This window comes from Mustela erminea, chromosome 20, assembly GCF_009829155.1.
Source record: "Mustela erminea isolate mMusErm1 chromosome 20, mMusErm1.Pri, whole genome shotgun sequence".
Lineage (NCBI taxonomy): Eukaryota > Metazoa > Chordata > Mammalia > Carnivora > Mustelidae > Mustela > Mustela erminea.
This window is the reverse complement of record NC_045633.1, coordinates 25,301,518-25,321,912: the sequence shown is the minus strand read 5'-3', so window position 1 is coordinate 25,321,912 and position 20,395 is coordinate 25,301,518. Positions and strand designations below refer to the sequence as shown.

The 20,395-nt window shown below is 49.0% G+C and overlaps 1 protein-coding gene across 1 annotated transcript in view; it reads left to right on the top strand.

Moving 5' to 3' along the window:
* The first annotated feature begins 2,067 nt into the window (after positions 1-2,067).
* C20H7orf50 (chromosome 20 C7orf50 homolog) overlaps positions 2,068-20,395 on the top strand; it is a 124,520-nt gene continuing 106,192 nt past the window's right edge. The window contains exons 1-2 of the mRNA XM_032328660.1: positions 2,068-2,351; positions 12,346-12,475. Of these exons, the coding sequence (XP_032184551.1) occupies positions 12,347-12,475 (129 nt within the window). The 5' untranslated portion in view covers positions 2,068-2,351; position 12,346. The remainder of the gene's footprint in view (positions 2,352-12,345; positions 12,476-20,395) is intronic.

The following is a 20,395-nucleotide window of genomic DNA, read 5'->3' as shown; positions in this document are numbered from 1 at the left end:
AGAGATAGAAAATACAATTTTCTGCCTTTTGGATTTGGGAGGCAGCATAGACCATATTTAATATGACCACTATTCATTTACTGGGAAACTTGGAAGTCGTTGGTGTTGAGTGAGGCCCAAAGCAAAGGAAGGCTCTGCACCAGATCCAGTTTGTGGCGAAAGCTGTCCTGCACTTGGGCCACATAATTTGGAAGGTCCAATAGAGCTAGAGAGGTACGTACATGGTAGCTGAGACTGTGTGCGTGTGTGTGTGTGTGGTCCCTGGAGCTTGGCACAAAGCCATGCCCTCTGCTGCAGAGAATTACAGAACATCCTAAGCAGCTATGGATGTGCTACCTTGCCTTAGAGACTGAGCACCCGGCCGTGGACATCATCTGAGGATGTGACTAGAGCTGTCCATCAGGAGCAGGTCATTTTCAGACCCCCGAAGTTACAACGTTTGGTGAATGTGTCAGCAGTCCCTTGTCTGGTGAAAGTGGTATCTTATTTTTCTGGATTTCCTATCACATTGTGTTGTCTTCTTGTGTACATGGCTGTTTCCTATTGAATGCTGGACATAATATGAGTAATTACAATTTGGGCTATGGAAACACTATACTTTGATTCTAGGGAGGTTTTACCCTTTTTTCTTTGAGCAGACTAGCAGCATCAACAGTAAACCCTGAATCACCTGAATGCAGTTTCAGAGTTGGAGTGAATTTAATCTGGATTTTATGAAGTCCCTACAAGCCTGGTCTACTCTGGTTCTATTCACTCTTACAGTGTAGCTGTTCAGGGTCTCAGCTCAAAGATGGGGACATTTACAAGAACCCTACCCCTTAGGAGTCCTAGCCTAAGCTGTCAATCTCTGTTCGGGTTCTCAGCCTTCCTACTGCCTCTTCCAGAACCGACTGACCCCTGAGTGGAAAATGTTGCTTAATGTCAGGGTAGTACTCTGGGTTTCCTTTTATCTCGTCAGAATATTTCACTCCGATGGCACAAAACAGCATTTCTTTTAAAGTTTTTTAAGTAATCTCTGTACCCAGGGTGGGGCTCAAATTCATGACCCCATGATCATTCATGATCAAGACTGGCATCTTCCACTGACTGAGCCAGCCAGGTGCCCCTAAAACAGAATTATTTTTAAACGATTATATTTTGGCCAGCTTTTTTTTTTTTTTTCCTGTTCTCAATGGGAGGCTCACCGGAATTATTATCAGAGCTTTCCTTTTTTTTTTTTTAAAGGTAAAACTAAACAATATATTACACATTTATATATTTTTACATTATATGCTGTTTAAGCTTATGGGAGGAAATTTCTTGGCCCTGTGGCCGCGAGGCCATCGGGGCAGTTTGAAAACAGGCCGGTTTTCCTGAAGTGAGCAAGGCTGGACGTGCTCACACGGGCGTGAGTGGGAGGGCGGGGAGCGACCGCACCCGCACCGCACTGCACCGGGGGTAAGGTGGCTTGTTACCCGAGCCACACCTGCGCGCGCGGGCAGCTACCCTCGCACCCGGAAGCAGTGGAGGCACCGCAGAACTGCGCCTGCTCCCGCCGCTCCTGTCCCTAGGCCCCCAGGGGCTCCGAGGCAGCGACAGTCACCCCACTAGAGCACCTGCCAGCCACGTGGGGCCGCCCAGGAGACCCCTAAGCCGAAGACCGCCTCCTGGGGGCTTCACCCGGGCGGCGTTCAAACATTGTGCACAGTTCCATGGTTGCAGCATCCTCAGTTCATACAAATGAATTGCGTTTAAGACGAATCTGGTGCGCGCAGACAGACCTCTCGGGGTGGTCCGCCTGGGGTCGGACCAGAAATGGGATGCGGCGCCCTAGCCCCGGCTGCCCGCGTAGGGGGCGTTGCTAGGCAACTCGCGGCTCCCGGCAACAGGCAGCGCCCAGAGATGACGCCAACAGCCCGCGTCCGCACTTGGACCAGCCCCCTCGCGGCCGCCGTATGCAATTGGCCGGCGGGCAGACGGAGGCGGGTCTCTGCCAATGGGCGACGCCGCTCCGGAGGGCGGGACCGTGTTACTAGGGCGGTGCGCCTGCCGGAAGCCCGCGGCGGCGGCCACGCGCAGGTAGGTGAGGTTGGCTTGGTCTCGGGTCAGGGGGTCGCGGGGCGGATTCCACGTGGGTGCGGGGACTGGGCGGTTGGCGGGAGGGACTGGCGGAGTCCCGCAGATGGCGCGCGGGGATCGAGCCGCCGGCTGCCCCGGGCTGTGCCCCCCGAGCCTGTCATTCCCTTCGCCACAAGCTGCCCCTTGACTAAATCGTGCGGTGGGCTCCGGCGCGTGCGCCTGCCCCAGGCCAGGGCTCGCGGCGGAACGACGCCACCTGGGACTCTCGCGTTCTGCGGGGACAGAATTAATAAGTAAGGTGGTGGTGGGCTTCTGCAGGGAAATGAGGCAGAGCAGGGCGTGGAGAGCGGGCCGCGGCGGTGTCCGCAGACACGGCGGGTGAAGGGGCTTCGGGCGCAGCTGTAGCCACTGAGGCGAGAGCACAGGCCGGAGGGCGGGGGACAGGGGGGACGTCGGGCAGCCACGTGCATCCGAAGGCCTAGGTGAGGTCGTGGACTCCTCCCCGAGCACAGTGGGACCCTTGGGAGGGTGTCGGGCAGAGCCTGACTTGGGCATTCTCCGAGGCATTCCGCAGGCTGTGTTGGAAATGGACTGGAGGGGCAGGGGTGGGGGCTCTTGAGAAACGCAGATGGGAGGGTGGTAGTGGTACAGGGAGTGGAAGGGAGTCACTGCCCTCTGGACGTGCTTTAGAGACAGGCAAGCGGGGCTAACGGACACTGGAGTTGTGGGACACTACAGTCTTTTTAGCTTGAGCTAGAATCTGGATTTCCCCAGATGGCCGTTTGTTGAGAGGACAAATGCACAGGAAGATGGGTTTGTGGAGGACCATCAGAAGTATCCATGTTAAAAAAAAAAAAAGAAGTATCCATGTTGATGCCTTGTGTTTGAGATGGTGTGTGAGGGAGTAGGTGATCCAGTGTATTACACTGTATCGGGTGATACAGTGTACTAATGCAGTTTCGGGAGAAGTTCGAGGTGGCCAGGTCCCCTGCCGATAGTTGCTGTTTAGAGCAGCACAGCAGGCTGAGATCAGTTAGCGGATGAATGTAGGCAGAGAGGAAACTGGGCTCACAGACTGGAGCCCTTTAGTGCCGAGGGCCAGGGAGGTGAAGGGATAGGAGGAAAAGCAGGTGGTAGTGGGGTCTGTCTGGAGCCAAGAGGGAAGAAGTATGTGGAGACAGAAGTGAGCATCAACTGTCAGATGCTGCTGTTAGGTCAAATAAGGTGAGTGCTGAGAATCTGCCAGGAGGTTTCATGTCTGCGAGGAGCAAGCCGGACCGTAGTTTACTGTAGTTAAAGAGGTAAGGCTGGATTTCAATCAGTAATAACTGTTGCAGTAAGGATAAGAACTGCCTGAACTGAATTCCCCTTGGATTTCTCCAGAGGTGACTGAGGGAATAGGGATGGGAAGGGGGAGCGGCACTTAGTAGACTTAGGAAGTGAAAAACTACAAAAGCCGGGGAAGGGGTGTTGGTCTGTGTGAAACCCATGTGGGTTTGCTAACTGGCACTTGTCAAAGGTAGGTTCCTACTCTTCCACAGAGCTGTTCGATGGGGCCCCATCGTCGGGTGTCACAGCATTGACTTTTCTCAGGCAGGCACTTTTTAAGGGTGCTAGGGGCATCATAGGGATGGGGCCTTGAGCTGTTAGAAACTGTATTAGTGTTTTATTCAAGTCTTTGAGGGCCAAGGTTGAGGACCGGTGGAGAGAGGAGCCTGGTTAGAGTTGGGTCATGGAGACAGTCTTTGTCCTTATGGTATGGTTGGTGATCTTGAGAAGAGCTGAAGAGTGGCGGAAGCCTGGTGGAAGGGTATGGGAGGGAACAGGAGGGAAGGGGTTATGCAGTGCAGGTAGGTGGCTCTTGAGCAGGAGGAAACAGAAACGGGGTAAAGAGCATGTGAGATCAAGAGAGTGGGAAATTTTGGTTGAGTAGAAGGGAAGCTGGACCCGAGCAGGAGAGGAATTGTTCAGTGATGTGGCTGCGTAGGCAGGGCATGGAACCCAGCGCCAGAGTGGAGGGTTTGGCCTCCGTTGGAAAATGACAGGATCCATTGTAACAGGAGAAAAGGGTGGAGGGGTAGATGTGGGAGCTTGCAGAAGCTCCCTTCCAGTTGCTTTGATTTCCTCTGTAATCAGGAATTAAGGTCCTGTGAGAGAAGGGAGAAGACCTTGGCATTTTTAGAGGAGAGGCTTGTCCAGGTGAGTGGCTGGGGTGGGGAAATGTGGTGGGACCACTGGTGAGGCTGAAGGATTATTGGACCCTGGGGTGCTGGGGGTGGTGAGCTGCAAAGAGGGGCTTGGTGAGTGAGAAATTTGGAGCATTTGTAGTAACTGGGCTTCAAGTTTGGCATTTGGAGGAGGGAGAGGGGAGGGTAAGTACCAGGAGAGCAAAATCCAGAGGCTATTCTGTGTGGGCAAGTGAGAATGCAGACCAGTCTTGGATCAGAATGAACAAGAGCAAAGTCCCAGTCCCGGCACAGGAGCTGGGATTCCGCTCCTGGATTCCCCGGACAGATTTCCTCGAGGGTTGTGGATTGTGAGGGCGCACACTCTCCTCCAGGGGCCCTTCCTTGCAGCCTGCCTGACAGGACACATCAGAGGTATCATGCTGTGGGTGAGAGGGGGCATTAGGGCCTCTGGGTGGGGATTTCAGATTTAAGAAGACTCTTTTCCTATAGGCTGATTTATTTTTTAAAGATCCTATGGAGTTTCTTTTCAGCCCTGGAGACCCAGCAGCCTCAGCCCATTGGCACTGACACTTCCTGACTAGTGACTGTAGCCAAGCCCAGATGGTTAGTTGGTCTCTGTGTGTCTGATGTGGGTCCTCAGCTTTCTGTTGGTGGAAGGGTTTGTTTGCTCCCCTGAAGACTTTTGAGCTGGTGTTTTAAAAGAAAGGTTGTGTTTCTGCTTTTGTTGTAGAAATTACAGTAAAGTAGAAGGGGGAAAACCATACTTGTAATTCTGACTCTCTGAAATGTTAATTTTTTTTTTTTTAAGATTTCATTTATTCATTTGACAGAGAGAGATACACAGGGAAAGAGGGGACACAAGCAGTGGCACAGGGAGAGGGAGAAGTAGGCTTCTTGCTGAGCAGGGAGCCCGATGAGGGGCTCAATCCCAGGATTCTGGGATCATGACCTGAGCTGAAGGCAGATACCCAAAGACAGAGCCTCCCAGGTGCCCCAAAATGTTAATATTTTAATGTATTTCCTTCTAGTGTTTTTCTTCGTACATACATATCATTTTTCCTACAAAAGGAGGATCATATTGTACATATGTAGGTTTCCGCCCATCTTTTCCCTTTATGTCGTACCCGGAGCTCTTCCTGCCGTGACTGAGTGCTTGGTGTGCTCAGGGCAGCCGTACTCCTGTGCGTGAATGAGTCATTCATTTGCCCGGTCCCCTATTGTTGGATAGTTACGGGGTTTTCCGCTTTTTAATTGAAGAGGCGTTATCATTCCTTTACAGTGCCATTGTCGTCCTTATATTTGAATCTCAGTCCATGATTATTTCATCAGGATAAGTTCTAGAAGTGGAATTACGGGCTAAAGCACTTGATAAATGTTATGAAATTGCCTTTTAAAAGGACTGTGCCAATTTATTCTCCTGTCAGTAGGCATGATAATGGCCTTTTCATCATTTTCCGGCTAACCCTGAATAATAGAATTTCAAAAATCGTTTATATAAAAAAAGGCATTTTTAACCTATGCAATTAGCTAAGTAATACATACATACAGCTGGAAACCTGCAGCGGTAGCAGGAGATGAAAAGAACAGCAGCCCACGGCTGGGCTGGGCCGCGCCTCAGAGGCAAGCATTGTCCTCGGTCAGCTTTGCAAACTGGGATCGCTTCCAGACATCCAGAGCACAGTGTGTGCCTTGGGTTTACCAGTTTTAGGCGTCATCTATTGGTCCGCCCCACTGATGGGTGCACCCCGGTTTCCTCACCCGAGTGCCGCCCTCAGCACTTTTCACAGGGCCTGGCACGCAGTGAGCGCTGGGTGAAGGTGGATGCTCACGGCCACCGTTGCTACGAATAGCTTTCCTGACACCCCTGCCCCCTCCTCCCGGCCCCGAGATAAGGGGAGAACTTAACGCTGGCGAAGCCTTATGAGCAGCTAGATGTTTTGCAGAAAAGCCTGTGAGGAAAAAGAAACACGAAGGAGAGGTCTCAAGCTTTTTGAAGTCGGGGCACCAGGCCACTGAGCTGCTGCCGGCTTCAGAGGAAGGCAGCGAAGCTTCACCGCGGCTGCTTTCCTCGGTACCCTTCCTGGAGTCGTCAGGCAGCTCCGGGGGACACTGAGGAGTATTTGTTGGCTCTGGTTGTGCTGGGATGCTTGGACACGCTCTCGTGCCCCTCACAGCTGCTCTGAAATAGGGCTACTGCTAAGGGCAAAAAAAGGAAGAAGGAAAACTGGTACAGGGGCATCATATAGCTTAATTTATTACAGATCATTTGCGAGAGATTAGAGGGTTTTTCTTTCTTTCTTTGTGTGTTTTAGTGGTTCACAGGGCTCTGTGGCCATCACCGCAACCTGATTCCAGAACATTTTCCTTCTCCCAAAAGAAACCCAGTACTGTTCACAGTCACTCCCTACCCCTGTCCCCTTACCCTGAACGAACACCAGGCTACCTTCCTGTCTCTTTAATCACTCATTGTGGAAATTTCATATAAGCGAGATTATACAATCTGTAGTATCCTGTGACTGGCCTGTCTCACATAGCAGGATGTTTTCAAGATTTATCCAGTGAGTGCTTCATTCCCCCCCTTTTTTGGCCAAATAATGTTCCATTGCCTGGGCGTACCACATTTTGTGATCTGGTTATCAGTTGTGGACGTTCAGGTTGTTGACACCTTTTGAATGTTATGACTAATGTTATGAACATTCAGGTTTGAATTTTTATGTGGTTGTGTTCATTTTCTTTGGTGGAGTTGTTGGTCATATGGTAACACAGTTAACTTTTTTTTTTTTTTTTTTAAAGATTTTATTTATTTATTTGACAGAGAGAAATCACAAGTAGATGGAGAGGCAGGCAGACAGAGAGAGAGAGAGAGGGAAGCAGGCTCCCTGCTGAGCAGAGAGCCCGATGCGGGACTCGATCCCAGGACCCTGAGATCATGACCTGAGCCGAAGGCAGCGGCTTAACCCACTGAGCCACCCAGGCGCCCCCACAGTTAACTTTTTGAGGGTCCACTAGGCTGTGGTACAATGTGGCTGTACCATTTTATATCCCACCAGCAGTGAAGAAGGGTTCCGAGTTTTCCACATCATCAATATTTATGATTATCTGTCTTTTTGCTTATAGCCAACTTAGTGACTGTGAAGTAGTGAGTCATTTGATTTACATTTCCCTAACGATGAATGATGTTAAGCATCTTTTCTTGTCCTCATTGGCCATTTGTATGTCAGCTGTGGGGTAATCTGTATTCAAGTTCTTTGTCCATTTTCAAATGGGACTGTTCTGTTATTGTTGTTGTTGTTGAGATACAAAAATTCTTCATACATGGTGTTCACAAGTCTCTTTTAAGTTATATGACTTGCGAATATTTTTTTCCAATTCTTGACATTGTCTTTGTACATTCTTGCTGACATCATTTGCAACACAAAATTTTCTAATTTTGAGAAGTTCACAATTTATGTTCTTTCTTCTGCTTCTTATGTTTTTGGTGTCATACCTGAGTCTGTTGCCTTATCCAGCCATCTTCAAGATTTACTCCTATGTTTTAGCTCTTACATTTAGGTTTTTGATCCATTTTGAGTTAATTTTTGTGTTTGGTGTGAGGTAGGGCTCTCAGTTCATTCTTTTGCATGTGGAAGTCCAGGTGTCCCAGCACTGTTTGTTAAAAAGTCTGTTCTTTCCCATTAAATTGTCTTGGCACCCTTGTTGAAAATCACCGTAAATGTAAGGAAATGTCGTTTTCTGTAACAAACATTGATTGTCTCAAAGTCAGGAGACACCCGTCTCTTAGAACTATTAAAAGAAACCTTTTTATAATGTGGAAAAGTCTTTCTCTCTTTTTAGCAAATAGACTTAGTGATTAAACTTTTGAATGATAACTTACAGAATGAATAAAGATTTAACTTAACTTTTATGGCAACTGGTATGTAAATATTTGCTAAACTTTCCTTATTTCTCCAACGAGGTAATTGGCTGACAGAGTCCTTTGTCATTTCAAAGCCCTTGTGTCAACAGTCTCTTGTTCTTTCAGGATTTCTTATTACACTGCTAATTGAAATTTGTAGCCTCTGGCTTTGAATACTTTTTTTTGGTAAGGCTTAATTAAAGACTGTGGAGCTTGGAATTTTTCTGATTCTACAACAGTAAAACGCTTTCATTGTGCTGTAATCAGTCACAGCCCCAAATGGGGCAGAGGGAGCCCTCCATGCTGGCGCTGTGTCCTCTTTGATGTGGCCCTATGATCACCTGTTTCCTGGGTGTTCCGCACAGCTTGATATCCCAGGTTCATCTTACACTTTACTTGCTCCAGACCAGCAATCTTAAGGAACTCTGCACCCCCCACCTGTACCCCTTTTATAAAATAGAGAATGCTATTTAGAACCCAAATCTGGACTTTTCATGTCTGCATTGCTTCTAGGCCCTTTACATTGTGATTACTCTATAGTTGCCCACCCCAGAATGCTTTCCCACTTCTGTTTGCCTTTGGATAGCACTCACTATCTTCTCATGTATCCTGTATTTGCGTCCCCCCATAAGCCTGTGAACTGTGTGTGGATGGATCTTTTGGACAGCCTGGCCTAGCCTAGAGCAGCTCTTGGCCCGTGCTCAGCACCCTGCAGGTGGTGACAGAGTAACCGGCAAGTGACAACACAGGAGCGGAGCGTGCCTGCAGTGTGATTGCTGGGATTGCTGGGTGACGGTGTGTGCACGCTTATTTCTACCAGCTAATACCTTCATGTAGTTGTCCCCTTATGTCTCCGTGGAAGCAGTTTTGCTTTGGGGGGAAATTTACATTTCGGAACATCTGTTCAGAGTGAGAGGACAGGCTCAGGACATACCCAGTTCTTGGTCGCCTAGCTCTGCCTGTGCTACATGCTCTGTCCTTCACTGGCCTCCTGGAGGCCTCCTGCCACTGTGACTGTATCGCTGCCTCTCTGTCACCTGTGCTCACTTTCTTCTGTTTTATATTCTTGGCAACCCCATGTAAAAGTGTTTTCTCGTTTACTTAAATACATAGGTCTGTCTTTCCCACTAGAAGGGAAGCTTCATGAAATCAAGACTCTTATTTGCCATGCCGCTTGCCCTGTGCTCAGCCTCTAGCACAGTGCCTGGCACAGAACTGGCTCTCAAAAAATATTTGCTGAGTGAGTTATATTTTTAATATCTTTTGATAGAGTCTAAAATGAATTCTTTACCTACATACACAGCTTTGAACGGCATGTCTAAAATTAAATTTAAAAAAATATAGACATAAGTATGCAATAGATACATGTATTGTGTGTGTGTGTGTGTGTGTGTGTGTGTGTGTGTGTAAAATCTGGAATATGGAGGATGAAGCCACTGAGAGTGAGTTTAGGATAAATAAAATGAAATACGTTTTTATAATTTGTTAGGATAAAAGCTGTAGTTTTAGTGTAGGCCTTGTAGGTAGAGTTTTAAAGGACTGGTATTAAAAAGTAATCTTTATTTTTTTTCCAAGTATAAAACCTTGAAAATAAAAACTAAGCTTTAAATAAATAGAAAGTTCCTTGTAACCCCACCCCCAGATATAAATAAAGGTAAATGTTTTGTTTATATCCTTCAGACATTTTATATGTATGTATATATAAGTATGTGTATATATGTTTTTGTGTATTTGTCTTATATACCTCCTCTATTACTGTTTTTTAAATATTTTTAAAATTTTTTTAAAGATTTTATTTATTGTCAGAAGAGAGAGGGAGAGAGAGAGAACACAAGCAGGAGGAGTGGCAGGCAGAGGGAAAGGGAAAAACAGGCTTCCCACTGAGCAGGGAGCCCAGTGCAGGGCCATCCCAGGACTCTGGGATCATGACCTGAGCCAAAGGTAGCTGCTTAACCGACTGGGCCACCCAGATGTCCCAGTATTATTTTCTTAAAAATAAAATTGTATGATACTAAACATCGTGTTCTATGTTTTCCATTGTGTATCTGTAACACTATCTCATTTATTTTAATTATCAAGTTGATTTCCATTTTGCTGGTTTATTCTGATCTATGTATTTAATCCTTTGTTAATGTGTGATTGGGTTGTTTCTACTAAAAACCACATGTATGAAAAGCAGTATGTAAATGTTTGCAGGTGCTGGTTATTCAGTTCCCATCTCAGCTCCAAAAGCACATTTTACACTCCACATTGTGGTGCTCTGCAAAGGGCTTTTCTGTTTTCAGCTCCTTTTTGGCTCCACCCAAAGAGGGCAGTGGGGCGACTGGAGCAGGTGGGGAGGTGGGGGTGAGATGGGATGGGCAGCGGGTGGTGGCGCTTCTTGCTCTTGCTGTTCGGTCAGTGCCACCCAGCAGTGGCCTTGCCTGCAGCAGCAGGAGCTCGTTCAGTTCCTCACAGCTCCCTCCAAGAATCAGCCTGGTTCACCACTCCGAGGTCTGTCCTCAGAAATTCTCCCAGAAATGCCCCCCCACCCCAAGACTTCCCCACCCATTAGATGGCTCCCTTCGATGTCTGCCTTCGGATGTTCCCCTCAGACATCTTCCTTCAGACCTCCCTCCCTCAGAGGCTCTGCCTCAGAGGTCCTTCCGTGGAGGTCTCTCCTTCAGATGTCCTTCCTTCAGATGTCCCCCCTCGGACATCCCTCCTTTAGATGTCCTCCCTCTGATGTCCCTCCCTAAGAGTTGCCCCCTCAGATGCCCTCCTTTGAGGTCCTTCCTCAGAGGTCCCCTCTCTGACCTCTTCCCTCAGATGTTTTTCCCACAGACAGCCTCCCTGAGATGTCCTCTCTCCGAAGTCCTTTAGATGCTCCCCCTGCAGATGTCTCCCTCAGATGTCTCTTCCTCACACATCTCCTTCAGATCTCCCTTAATCTGACGTCCTTCCTTCAGATCTCCTCCCTCAGATCTCCTCCCTCAGATGTCCCTCTCTCAGAATTCCTTCCTCAGAGGTCCTTCCTCAGAGGTCCCTCCTTCAGTTGTGCCCTCCCAGACCTCCTCCCTCAGACATCCCTCTTTCAGATGTCCCCCCTCAGACCTCCCTCCTTCAAATATCCTCTCTCTGATGTCTCTCCTTTAGATGTCCCTCCCTCAGAATTTCCTCTGATGCCTTCCCTTGGAGGTCCTTCTTCAGAGGTCGCCTCTCTGACCTCTTCCCTCAGATGTCTTTCTCACAGATATCCTCCATCAGAAGTCCTCCCTCAGACGTCCTCAGATGTCCCCCCTCAGACATCCTTCCCTCAGACATCCCCTCCCCCTAGACATCCTCCCTCAGACTTCCTCCTTCAGAGGAGTCCTCTCAGAGGTCCCAGCAGCAGCCAATGTCCCTCAGTGGAGGGCTGTCCACTGTGACCTCTCTGACATGCTTCCAGGTTCTGGTACTTCATCCAGTTCTTGGTTCTCCTGCGGCACAATCCTACAAATGAAATGGGTTTTAGAATTCACAGCCTTCTTTCTGTTCTTCTACAAGGAGTTCTAGATACTACTGTGCTTGAGAAAGTAGACATAATCAGATGCTTCTCAGATTGTGTGTCCTTCCTTCTGTGTGGCCCTGGTTGATACTTCTTTCATAATCCAATGAGGCCATCCCAGACTCATCGTGGTCCCCTCCACCCCTTGGTGACTGAATGCCCTAGTGGCAGGGTACATGAAGGTCACCTGTGGCCTGTGAGGCTGCAGCTTCTCCAGCTGATGGGAAAGGAGAACTGGGGATTTGACTTTAATTTGTATATCCTGTATATTCTGAAATACCTTTGTACTTCTTCAGCAGTGGGACAGTCCTCTTCCTCCTTCAGCAGTGGGACAGTCCTCTTCCTCCTTTGTTTATTTTTTTTTTATTTTTTTTTTAAAGTTTTTTTTTTTTTTTTAAAGATTTTATTTATTTATTTGTCAGAGAGAGAGCGAGCGAGAGCGAGCACAGGCAGACAGAGTGGCAGGCAGAGTCAGAGGGAGAAGCAGGCTCCCTGCGGAGCAAGGAGCCCGATGTGGGACTCGATCCCAGGACGCTGGGATCATGACCTGAGCCGAAGGCAGCTGCTTAACCAACTGAGCCACCCAGGCGTCCCTTCCTCCTTTGTTTAATAAAATGTCCCAGAGCCTGAGACCTTTTATTTCCCATGTATTTAGCAAGTTGCCTTCTCTGTTGCAGGATGGCAAAACAGAAGAGAAAAGTTACCGAAGTGACAGAGAAAAAGAAGAAAAAACTGAAGAAGGCATTGACAAAAGAGAACCTGCTGGCACCCGAAGCCACGCCGGGGACCAAGCAAGTGCACCCCGAGGTAGGTGCACATGGGGTCGTGGTGGCCTCACCTCGTTTCTTCGCCAGGAGGGGAGGCAGCTGGGGCTTGGATTGCTGGTGTCTGTCCGAGAGGAACAGAGGATGGAACAAGGGACATGTGGACACACTTGGTGCCTTCTAGCGGCCACTGTAAGACAAATAAGAGGTCAGCAAAGTTTAGGTTTGAGCAGCCGCCCGATCTGCAGACCGCCGTTTGGGGTGCCGTGCTGCAAAGGGCTTGGCCCCGTGGCGGTGGCACGGTGACAGGGCAGCCCTTCGAGCAGTGCTCTCGGGTGGGCCAGCGCGGCGTGCACAAGGAGGGACACCTCGGGGGATGCATGGAACGTGGCCCGAGACTCTGTACTCAGGAATTCAGATCATAACATAAAAGTGTTCACGTTTAGCATGACGTAACTCTGCCACAAAAGTAGATATGTGCATTTAAATTTGTTTAGTTACCACCATGTTCTGAGTGTTAGCATTTCTCTTTATTGAGTGGTCTATACAGTTCCTACCATGCAGATGATCAAAATGGCGTAAGATATTATAAGTTCTGACAAATTGTTGCACATAAAGTAGAATTTGAGCAGGTAGACGGCAGTAGCGATGCGGCAGCTTTCACTGTTCATGCACCTGTGGGTGAGCATCCCTGTTCCTCGAGTGGGACAAGGCTGAGTGTGGGTGTTGGTCCTGTTTCCCACGCTTGCCTGTAAGCCCTGAACAGCCTTGTTCACATCAGTGAGTGAGGATGGAAGTTTGGTCGTAACAGCATTCTTAAATCCTCAAACTCGGAGACGGTTAATGTGATTTGGGGCACATTTTATCAAAATTTATTTTTAAAGATCTGCCATTAGATGACAACTTGACTAGATCCTTCTTCAGTTCTTTTGAAGAAAAAATTGGAAACTACCTGACTCGGTCAAGGATGTGTTGCTGGGGTAGTTGGGGTTGACTTCTGCAACACCAATATTTCAAATTCTGTCCTTGCTTAGTGCCCCCCAGGTGTTTATGCCCTCAGCAGTGTTCCCTGGTAAGATTGAGGTGACAGGTGGCTTTTTAAAAAAAAGATTTAATTTATTTAGAGAGCGAGAGTGTGCATGTGAGCATGAGCACGGGAAGGGGCAGAGGGAGAGGGAAAGAGAGAATCCTAGCAGACTCCATGAGGAGCTCACGACCCTGAGATCATGACCAACCCAAGTGGGAATCCGATGCTCAACCCGGCGCCTCAGCAGGTGGCTTCTTCTCCAGAAAACAGGGAAAGGACCATTGTGCAGGGGGGAGGAGAGGAGAGCCAACCTGACAACCAGCCAACTTCCTGGCTGCGGGCCATTCTAGCCTTTACTTGGAGCAGGTTCGGAAGGACCGCTAGTGGCATTAGGGCCCTGGGAGTGCGCTCCTGAGACCACCTTTGCCACGCGGCTGCCCGAGCGAGTCTCGGTGTCCTTCAGGGTATGTGCGACCGCTTTGATAACTGTTGGTCCAGATCACTTGAGGTCTGCATCCACTGAGGCATCTCTGTACTTCTGAGAGGCGCTGTGAGCTCATTCAGAAGATGCTCAGCTGCGGCTGTGGGGCCCGGGAGGTGTGGGGGTGAGTAGGGCGCAGGACCCTCACTGGTTCCGGGTACCCTTTTTCTGCATGCTCTTGGCAGAGAGCCTACCAAATGTGGCAGCTCATCTGATCACAAGGCCAGTCTACTCCTGTGTGTGGAAGTGTGGCGGTTCACACAGCGTCGGTGTCAGGAACCTGGCTGGCATCAGTGGTGCCTGCGTCTTGCTCTGAGTGCGGGCTCTTCACAAACCTGTGACGCCCCCGGGGCCAATTCTTGTTAGTCTCTGTCCTCTGCTGCTTGAGCCCTGACTGGGTCTGTTCTTCTGCTTTCCAGCTCTCCGAAGGAAGCTGGCGTCCGGAGAGCTCCTCAAGCTCCTGCTCGGTGCTTCAGTCCACCCCGGTTCCTACAGAGCCGCAGTTACACATGATTTTCTTGGGCTCTTTCTAGGGTACTTTCCTGCTGCTTCTAGACTCCTCCAATTTCTTTCTCTTTTTCTTTTCTTTTCTTTTTTTTTCTAAGATTTTATTTATTTATTCATGAGAGACATGGAGCGAGGCAAAGGGAGAAGCAGGATCCCTGCAGAGCAGGAGCCAATGCAGGACTTGATCCCAGGACCCTGGGATCATGACCTGAGCCGAAGGTAGATGCTTAACCAACTGAGCCAACCAGGTGCCCTAGACTCCTTTAATTTCTTTAAAATAAGCCCCATACAGGGGTGCATGCCTGAGTAGCTCAGTCAGTTGAGCATCTGGTTCTTGGTTTTGGCTCAGGTCGTGAACTCAGGGTCCTGGGATCAAACCCCCCATCGGGCTCTGTGCTCAGTGCAGATTCTGCCTGAGATTGTCCTGCTCCCTCCCCTCTGCCCCCGCCCAAGTTGTACACATACACACTTGCTCTCTCTGTCTCACACATAAAAAAAATAAATCTTTAAAATATAAAATAAACCCCATACTATCACCTTGGTGAGTTTTAATTTTGTCACAGAACTTCCAGCTTTCCTTTCTTGATCTCTGCTTGCTGGCGGGACCCACAGACAGTGTGGGTTTATGGTAGACGCCAGTATGGGTTAGAATTTCTGCGTAAGATGCAAGGTGATACTCTCTGTTAAGTTCAGGTCTTTTTTTTTTTTTTTTTTTTTTTTGTATGTGATTGTTTTTTGTTATTAAAGTGCATGTTGATTGTACTTCTATATATTCCATATATGTTCTCATATATTTTGTACTTACATATATTCCAAACAGAAGAGGAGCTTCCGGTTTCTCTTCTGGTGATTAGATTTTTGTTTGGTTTGTAACATAGTGGAGGAGGTTCCTGGTAGAGGCACGTGCACTTTTGCTTCCTTTTCTGTCCCTGGGTGTTGAGGCTCAGGGGCAGGCTGGCCCAGGAGTGGAGGAGTGGAGGAAGCGGAGGAGCAGGAAGTGGGCTTTGAAACCCACCTGTGGCCTGCGGAGGAGAGTGATTGCAAAACCGGGACTGACCAGCAGGGGTCGCAGCCCCTCTGCCTTCAGGCAAGCTGGTGCTTGTTTGCCCCAAAGAGCTGCAGCCAAGCGTGTTTCCAGGCCCTGGGAGGATTTTTAAGTGCGTCTCCCAGTGAGGTGCTGTGCTTGCAGGCTTGTGTCCCGAAGATCCCTTCTTATACTGTCAGTCTCCCAGGGAAGTGGAGACTTCTCTGGGAGGACACACCTTGGGCTATCCTAATAAAAGTATTTCTTTACTCTGTGGTTCTCATGGGAATATGGAAAAGCAATGTCAGGCAGTTTTCTAAAGAGAGAACATTGACCGCTGCACCTAATCTTAAGGAGAGTGGGTGGACCGGGCCTGGAGAGCACATCCTATTACCCTGGGAGCTCATGGAAAAGTACTGTGCTGTCCCCCCACTGCCCTGGCTCCAGGATCAACCTCTGGAATCCACATGAAGAACAGAGAAGCCTCTGTCCCCACTTGGACCACTGTGTTGTCCTCCCGGGACTGTCCGTCTAGATAGGCCTATGGGACCCTGTGTGGCCACTTCCCACAGCACAGGCGCCCTGAGCCTGTGCCAGGAGAGCTGACGTTTCCTCAGTGCTCGCCCTTGTGGCCCCTGGGGGCAGCTTCCTCAGAGCCAGACTTCCCACTGGGATCAGGGGACCTTGGCACACCCAGTGGGCTCATCTCTGACTTTCATGCACTCTGGAACGTAGAAAGCCATCTGTACAGCCCCAGACACCCCGAACCTCCCGTTCCACTCCTTCATTTGCGTGGCTCACTAGCCCATTAACCTGCCAAGGCCCATGCGGGTCTGCATCTCAGAGAAGAGGGTGTGTGTGATGTCCTGGGATAGGGCAGAGCCCTCCTGCTGCCTTCCTTGGTGCTTGGTAACTGGTTCTGGCTGGCTGGCCACAGACTTTACTAAGGACCTACGGCCTTAGTATGTCCTACACCCAGCAGGCGCTACGCCTTCTCCCACTGTTGTGCTGGGTGGATGACCCAGGGGTCTGGCATGGAGTCCACAGGCCTGTCTTCTTCCATCTTTCTTCCAAGTATGATGTCCTGGACCACAGAGTCTCCATCCATTTCCTGGCTTCTTGAAACTGTCCTGTGAGCCTGGGCTTTGGGACTGGTCAGTCAGACCTTTAAGTTGCTGGTCCCCTTCCACTGAGAGGGTTGTGAAGATTAAATCTTAGACAGCAGGTGTATTCAGAGGGGCTGCGACCCTATTATCAGCTGGCACAGGAAAGGGCAGGAGGTCGTGGTATTGCTCCTGCAGGTCTACCCAGCCCTGCTGAGGAGATCCTCCATGGTTTAGTTTCTGTCCCAGACGCTGAGCCACATGCCTGGGAAATGGCCTCCCGCGTCTGTCCCCTGAGGCCAGTCAAGCTGCTACATGCCTTGACCAGCACGTGGGAGTCGCTGCTGCGGTGCCCACGACCTGAGCTGTCCGGAGACAGGAAGGGTGGCTGGCGGTGAGTAGGGGCCTTCTCCCTTCATTTCTCAGGTGAGAACCCCTGTGTTTGCAGAGCACCAGAGTTCTCACGGGACAGCCCTGGGGTGCCCCAGGCCCAGGTGTGGCTGTGGTCCTGACTTCATGTATGAGTCAACTAGAGAGGCTGGTACTTGCTTGGTCACCTGGCCAGCTGGGATAGAGAAAAGACTCACAGTTGGGTTTCCTGCGTCTGGCTACCTTTTGGAGCACCCGAGGAAGACCAGGACAGGGAGCTGCAGCGTTGCCTGCCCTGGCCCTTTAGGGTAACTGGGCGGGGAGTGCCAGTCAGTGGGCTGCTCAGCCACGTGCTTCGGCAGCAGTGCCTGGCACCGTATAAGGAATATACCCAACTCCTTTCTGGCATCTGCTCTCACACTGTAAATGTGGGTGATGTGCTTGGGAGAAAGACCTCAGATTTGACGAGCAGACCGTCCCACATTGGGAATGACAGTGCATTCCTGAAGTCTGGAGGGCATGGTGACTTCTTCTTTCAGAATGTCATGTGCTGTGCATAAGCTGTTGGGGTCCCAAGTTCCTTACGTGCCCCTGTGTTTTCACGGGCCCTGCAAGGACGTGGCTGGTGACAGCGGGGCTAGACGTGGCCCGGGCTCCGCATTTCCATACTCAGAGTGCTCAGAGTGTTGCTTATCTGGAAGGGAAGTAGCTACTCCATATGGACCATTTTTTTTCCTTCCTATGTAATCTCGAAAATGGGATAGGAGCTACGGGCATCAAGCCAACAAGCACTTTATAAAACCATCGAATGAGGTTGTGAACTTTATGGCCTTGAGAATTTGCTCAGAGCCAAAATACTTCATTCCAGTGGTATTTTGCTTAAGAAATATTACGGGTCTGGCAGTAGACTTTTTTGTTAAACTGGTGGGGGTGAGGGGATGCTAATCTTTATAGGCAGCTCCCTGGGAGCCTAAATTGTTTTTCCAGCAGAAATTCCCCTCTGCCATTGTTTTGTTTTCTACTTAGTGACTACTGAACACTTAAGTTGTCAGCCAGCTGGGGTTATAAACCAACCGACTTCAGGGCTAAAGGAGTTGAGAGGAAAGGCAGACCCAGAGAAGTTCCGTGACTCCCCTGAGGCCCATGGTAAGTTAATGGGAGGCCGAGATCCCCTTGTCCTGTCTCGGTAACCCAGCTCAGCCTCCTCCCGAGTTTTTTCCTTTTTGTGGCCGAGTAACACTCCACTGTACTTAGCACGCATTCGGTCCTCCGTTCACCAGATTGCGAACATTTGGGGTGTTTCCAGTTTGGGGCTAGAATGAGCATGCTGTGAATATGTGTGTGCAAGGCTTTCTGTTTTCATTTCTCTTGGGTAAATTCTCAGGACTTCGGTGGACCACATGGTAAGTGTGTGTTTACTTTTTTAAGAAGCTGCTAAGCTGTCTTGAAAGTGGCCGCCCCAGTGCACGTTCCTGCCAGCAGTATGTGAGGGCTCCGTATGCTCTGTGTATCTGTCCACACTTGGTATTGTCAGTTTTTAAAATTTTGGCCACTCTCGGGAATGTAGTTATGTCTTGCTGTGTGTGTGGTTTTAAAAGGCACCTTTTTTGAGGTATAATTGACTTGGAGTAAACTGTTTGTTCTTGTGGTTTTTCACTAGCATTTCCCTGATCGCTGGTGGCGTGAGCATCTTGTGTGCCTTCTGGCTGCCGGAAGTTAAGTTATCTTTGGTGAAGTGTTTGCTCAGCTCTCTTCTCCGTTTTTGTTGGGTTGTTTTCTTATGGTTGAGTTTTGAGAGTTGGTTACATATTTTGGATACAGGTCTTTTATCGGATTTCTGTTTTGCAAGCATATTTCCCCTAGTCTGTAGCTGCCCTTCTCATTTTGTGAGCCGTGGCTTTTGAAGAGCAGAAGTTCTGAATTTTGATCAAGTCTGGTTTCATCAGTGTTTCTTTATGGTTTGCACTTTCTGTTAACGTGTCCTTTGGCTCACTGTGTCCTACAGGTGACCCCGAGTCCCCCGTGTGGCTCTTCCTCATTGGTTGTAAGTTCTACTTAACATTTCCCTGGAGCGCGTCTTGTCCTGTCAGCCTCGCTGGTAACAGTTGTTTACCTTGTTTCTGTGTTTACCTGTGGAAACGCCTGCTGAGCGCACGTGTGTCTGCTGTGTGTGTGCACGTGACTGCTTCTCGGGGGCTCACACCTGGAAATGGAGTGGCGGGTGGGAGGATCGGTAGGGGAACATGTGGTACACAGTGTCCAGGGGCCCCACTGCTTCTGTGTCTGGCAATCTGGTGGGTGCAGAGTAGGACCTGCTTGTTTGTTTGTTTAGAGAGTTGGCGGGGGGCAGAGGCAGAGGGAGAGGAATCCTCAAGCGGACTCCCTGCGGAGTGCAAAGTCAAACACGGACCTCCATCTGAGTAGGGCCTCTTTTAATTTGTATTTTCCTAATCACAAGGGACCAAGATGGTTTCTAGTCATTCTTTAAGGATGAATTTCCTGGGGCGCCTGGGTGGCTCAGTGGGTTAAGCCGCTGCCTTCGGCTCAGGTCATGATCTCAGGGTCCTGGGATCGAGTCCCGCATCGGGCTCTCTGCTCGGCGGGGAGCCTGCTTCCCTCTCTCTCTGCCTGCCTCTCCATCTACTTGTGATTTCTCTCTGTCAAATAAATAAATAAAATCTTTAAAAAAAAAAAAAAAAAGGATGAATTTCCTTGTCACATGTTTTCCATGAATTTCCTTGTCACATCTTTTGTCTTTGTTTATTTACTTATGTATTTATTTATTAAAGATTTATTTATTTATTTGACAGACAGAAATCACACGTAGGCAGAGAGGCAGGCAGGGGGTGGGGGGAGGCAGGCTCCCCGCTGAGCAGAGCCGGATGCGGTTGCTCCATCCCAAGGCCCTGAGATCATGACCTGAGCTAAAGGCAGAGGCTTTAACCCACTGAGGCACCCAGGCGCCCCTCTTTTGTCTTTTTTTAAAGAAACATTTTCTTTTGTGCGTGTATTACACATACTTTCTTCCAGTTTGACGTTGATGCGGACGCTCTCCACGTGTGCAGGCTGATGTCAAACCTGTCTGGTATCGTTTTCCCCTTATGATAAAGGCTGCCTTCTCTCTTCCACAATTATGAACATATTGTCTTACGTATTTTTTTCTAAATTTTGTTGCATAATAGCCCATTAACTTGTCATGCCGTTATTTATTTAACTCGCTTCTTGCCACATTGTGTGATTCTTCAGTTTTTATAAAAGCGTGTTTTAATACTGAATAGAGTACTTACTGTTTTGGAGATGGTGTTCTTGGCCTTTGTCACGTATTTTCTTCTTTGTATGAGATTTGGAATCGGCTTTCAGGTTTCATGATGATAAGTCCTTTGTGGTTTATTGGGGGGTAGTTTTTAATGTCCTTCATGTAAGTGTCATGCTTTTCTCTGAGGAGATCTCTG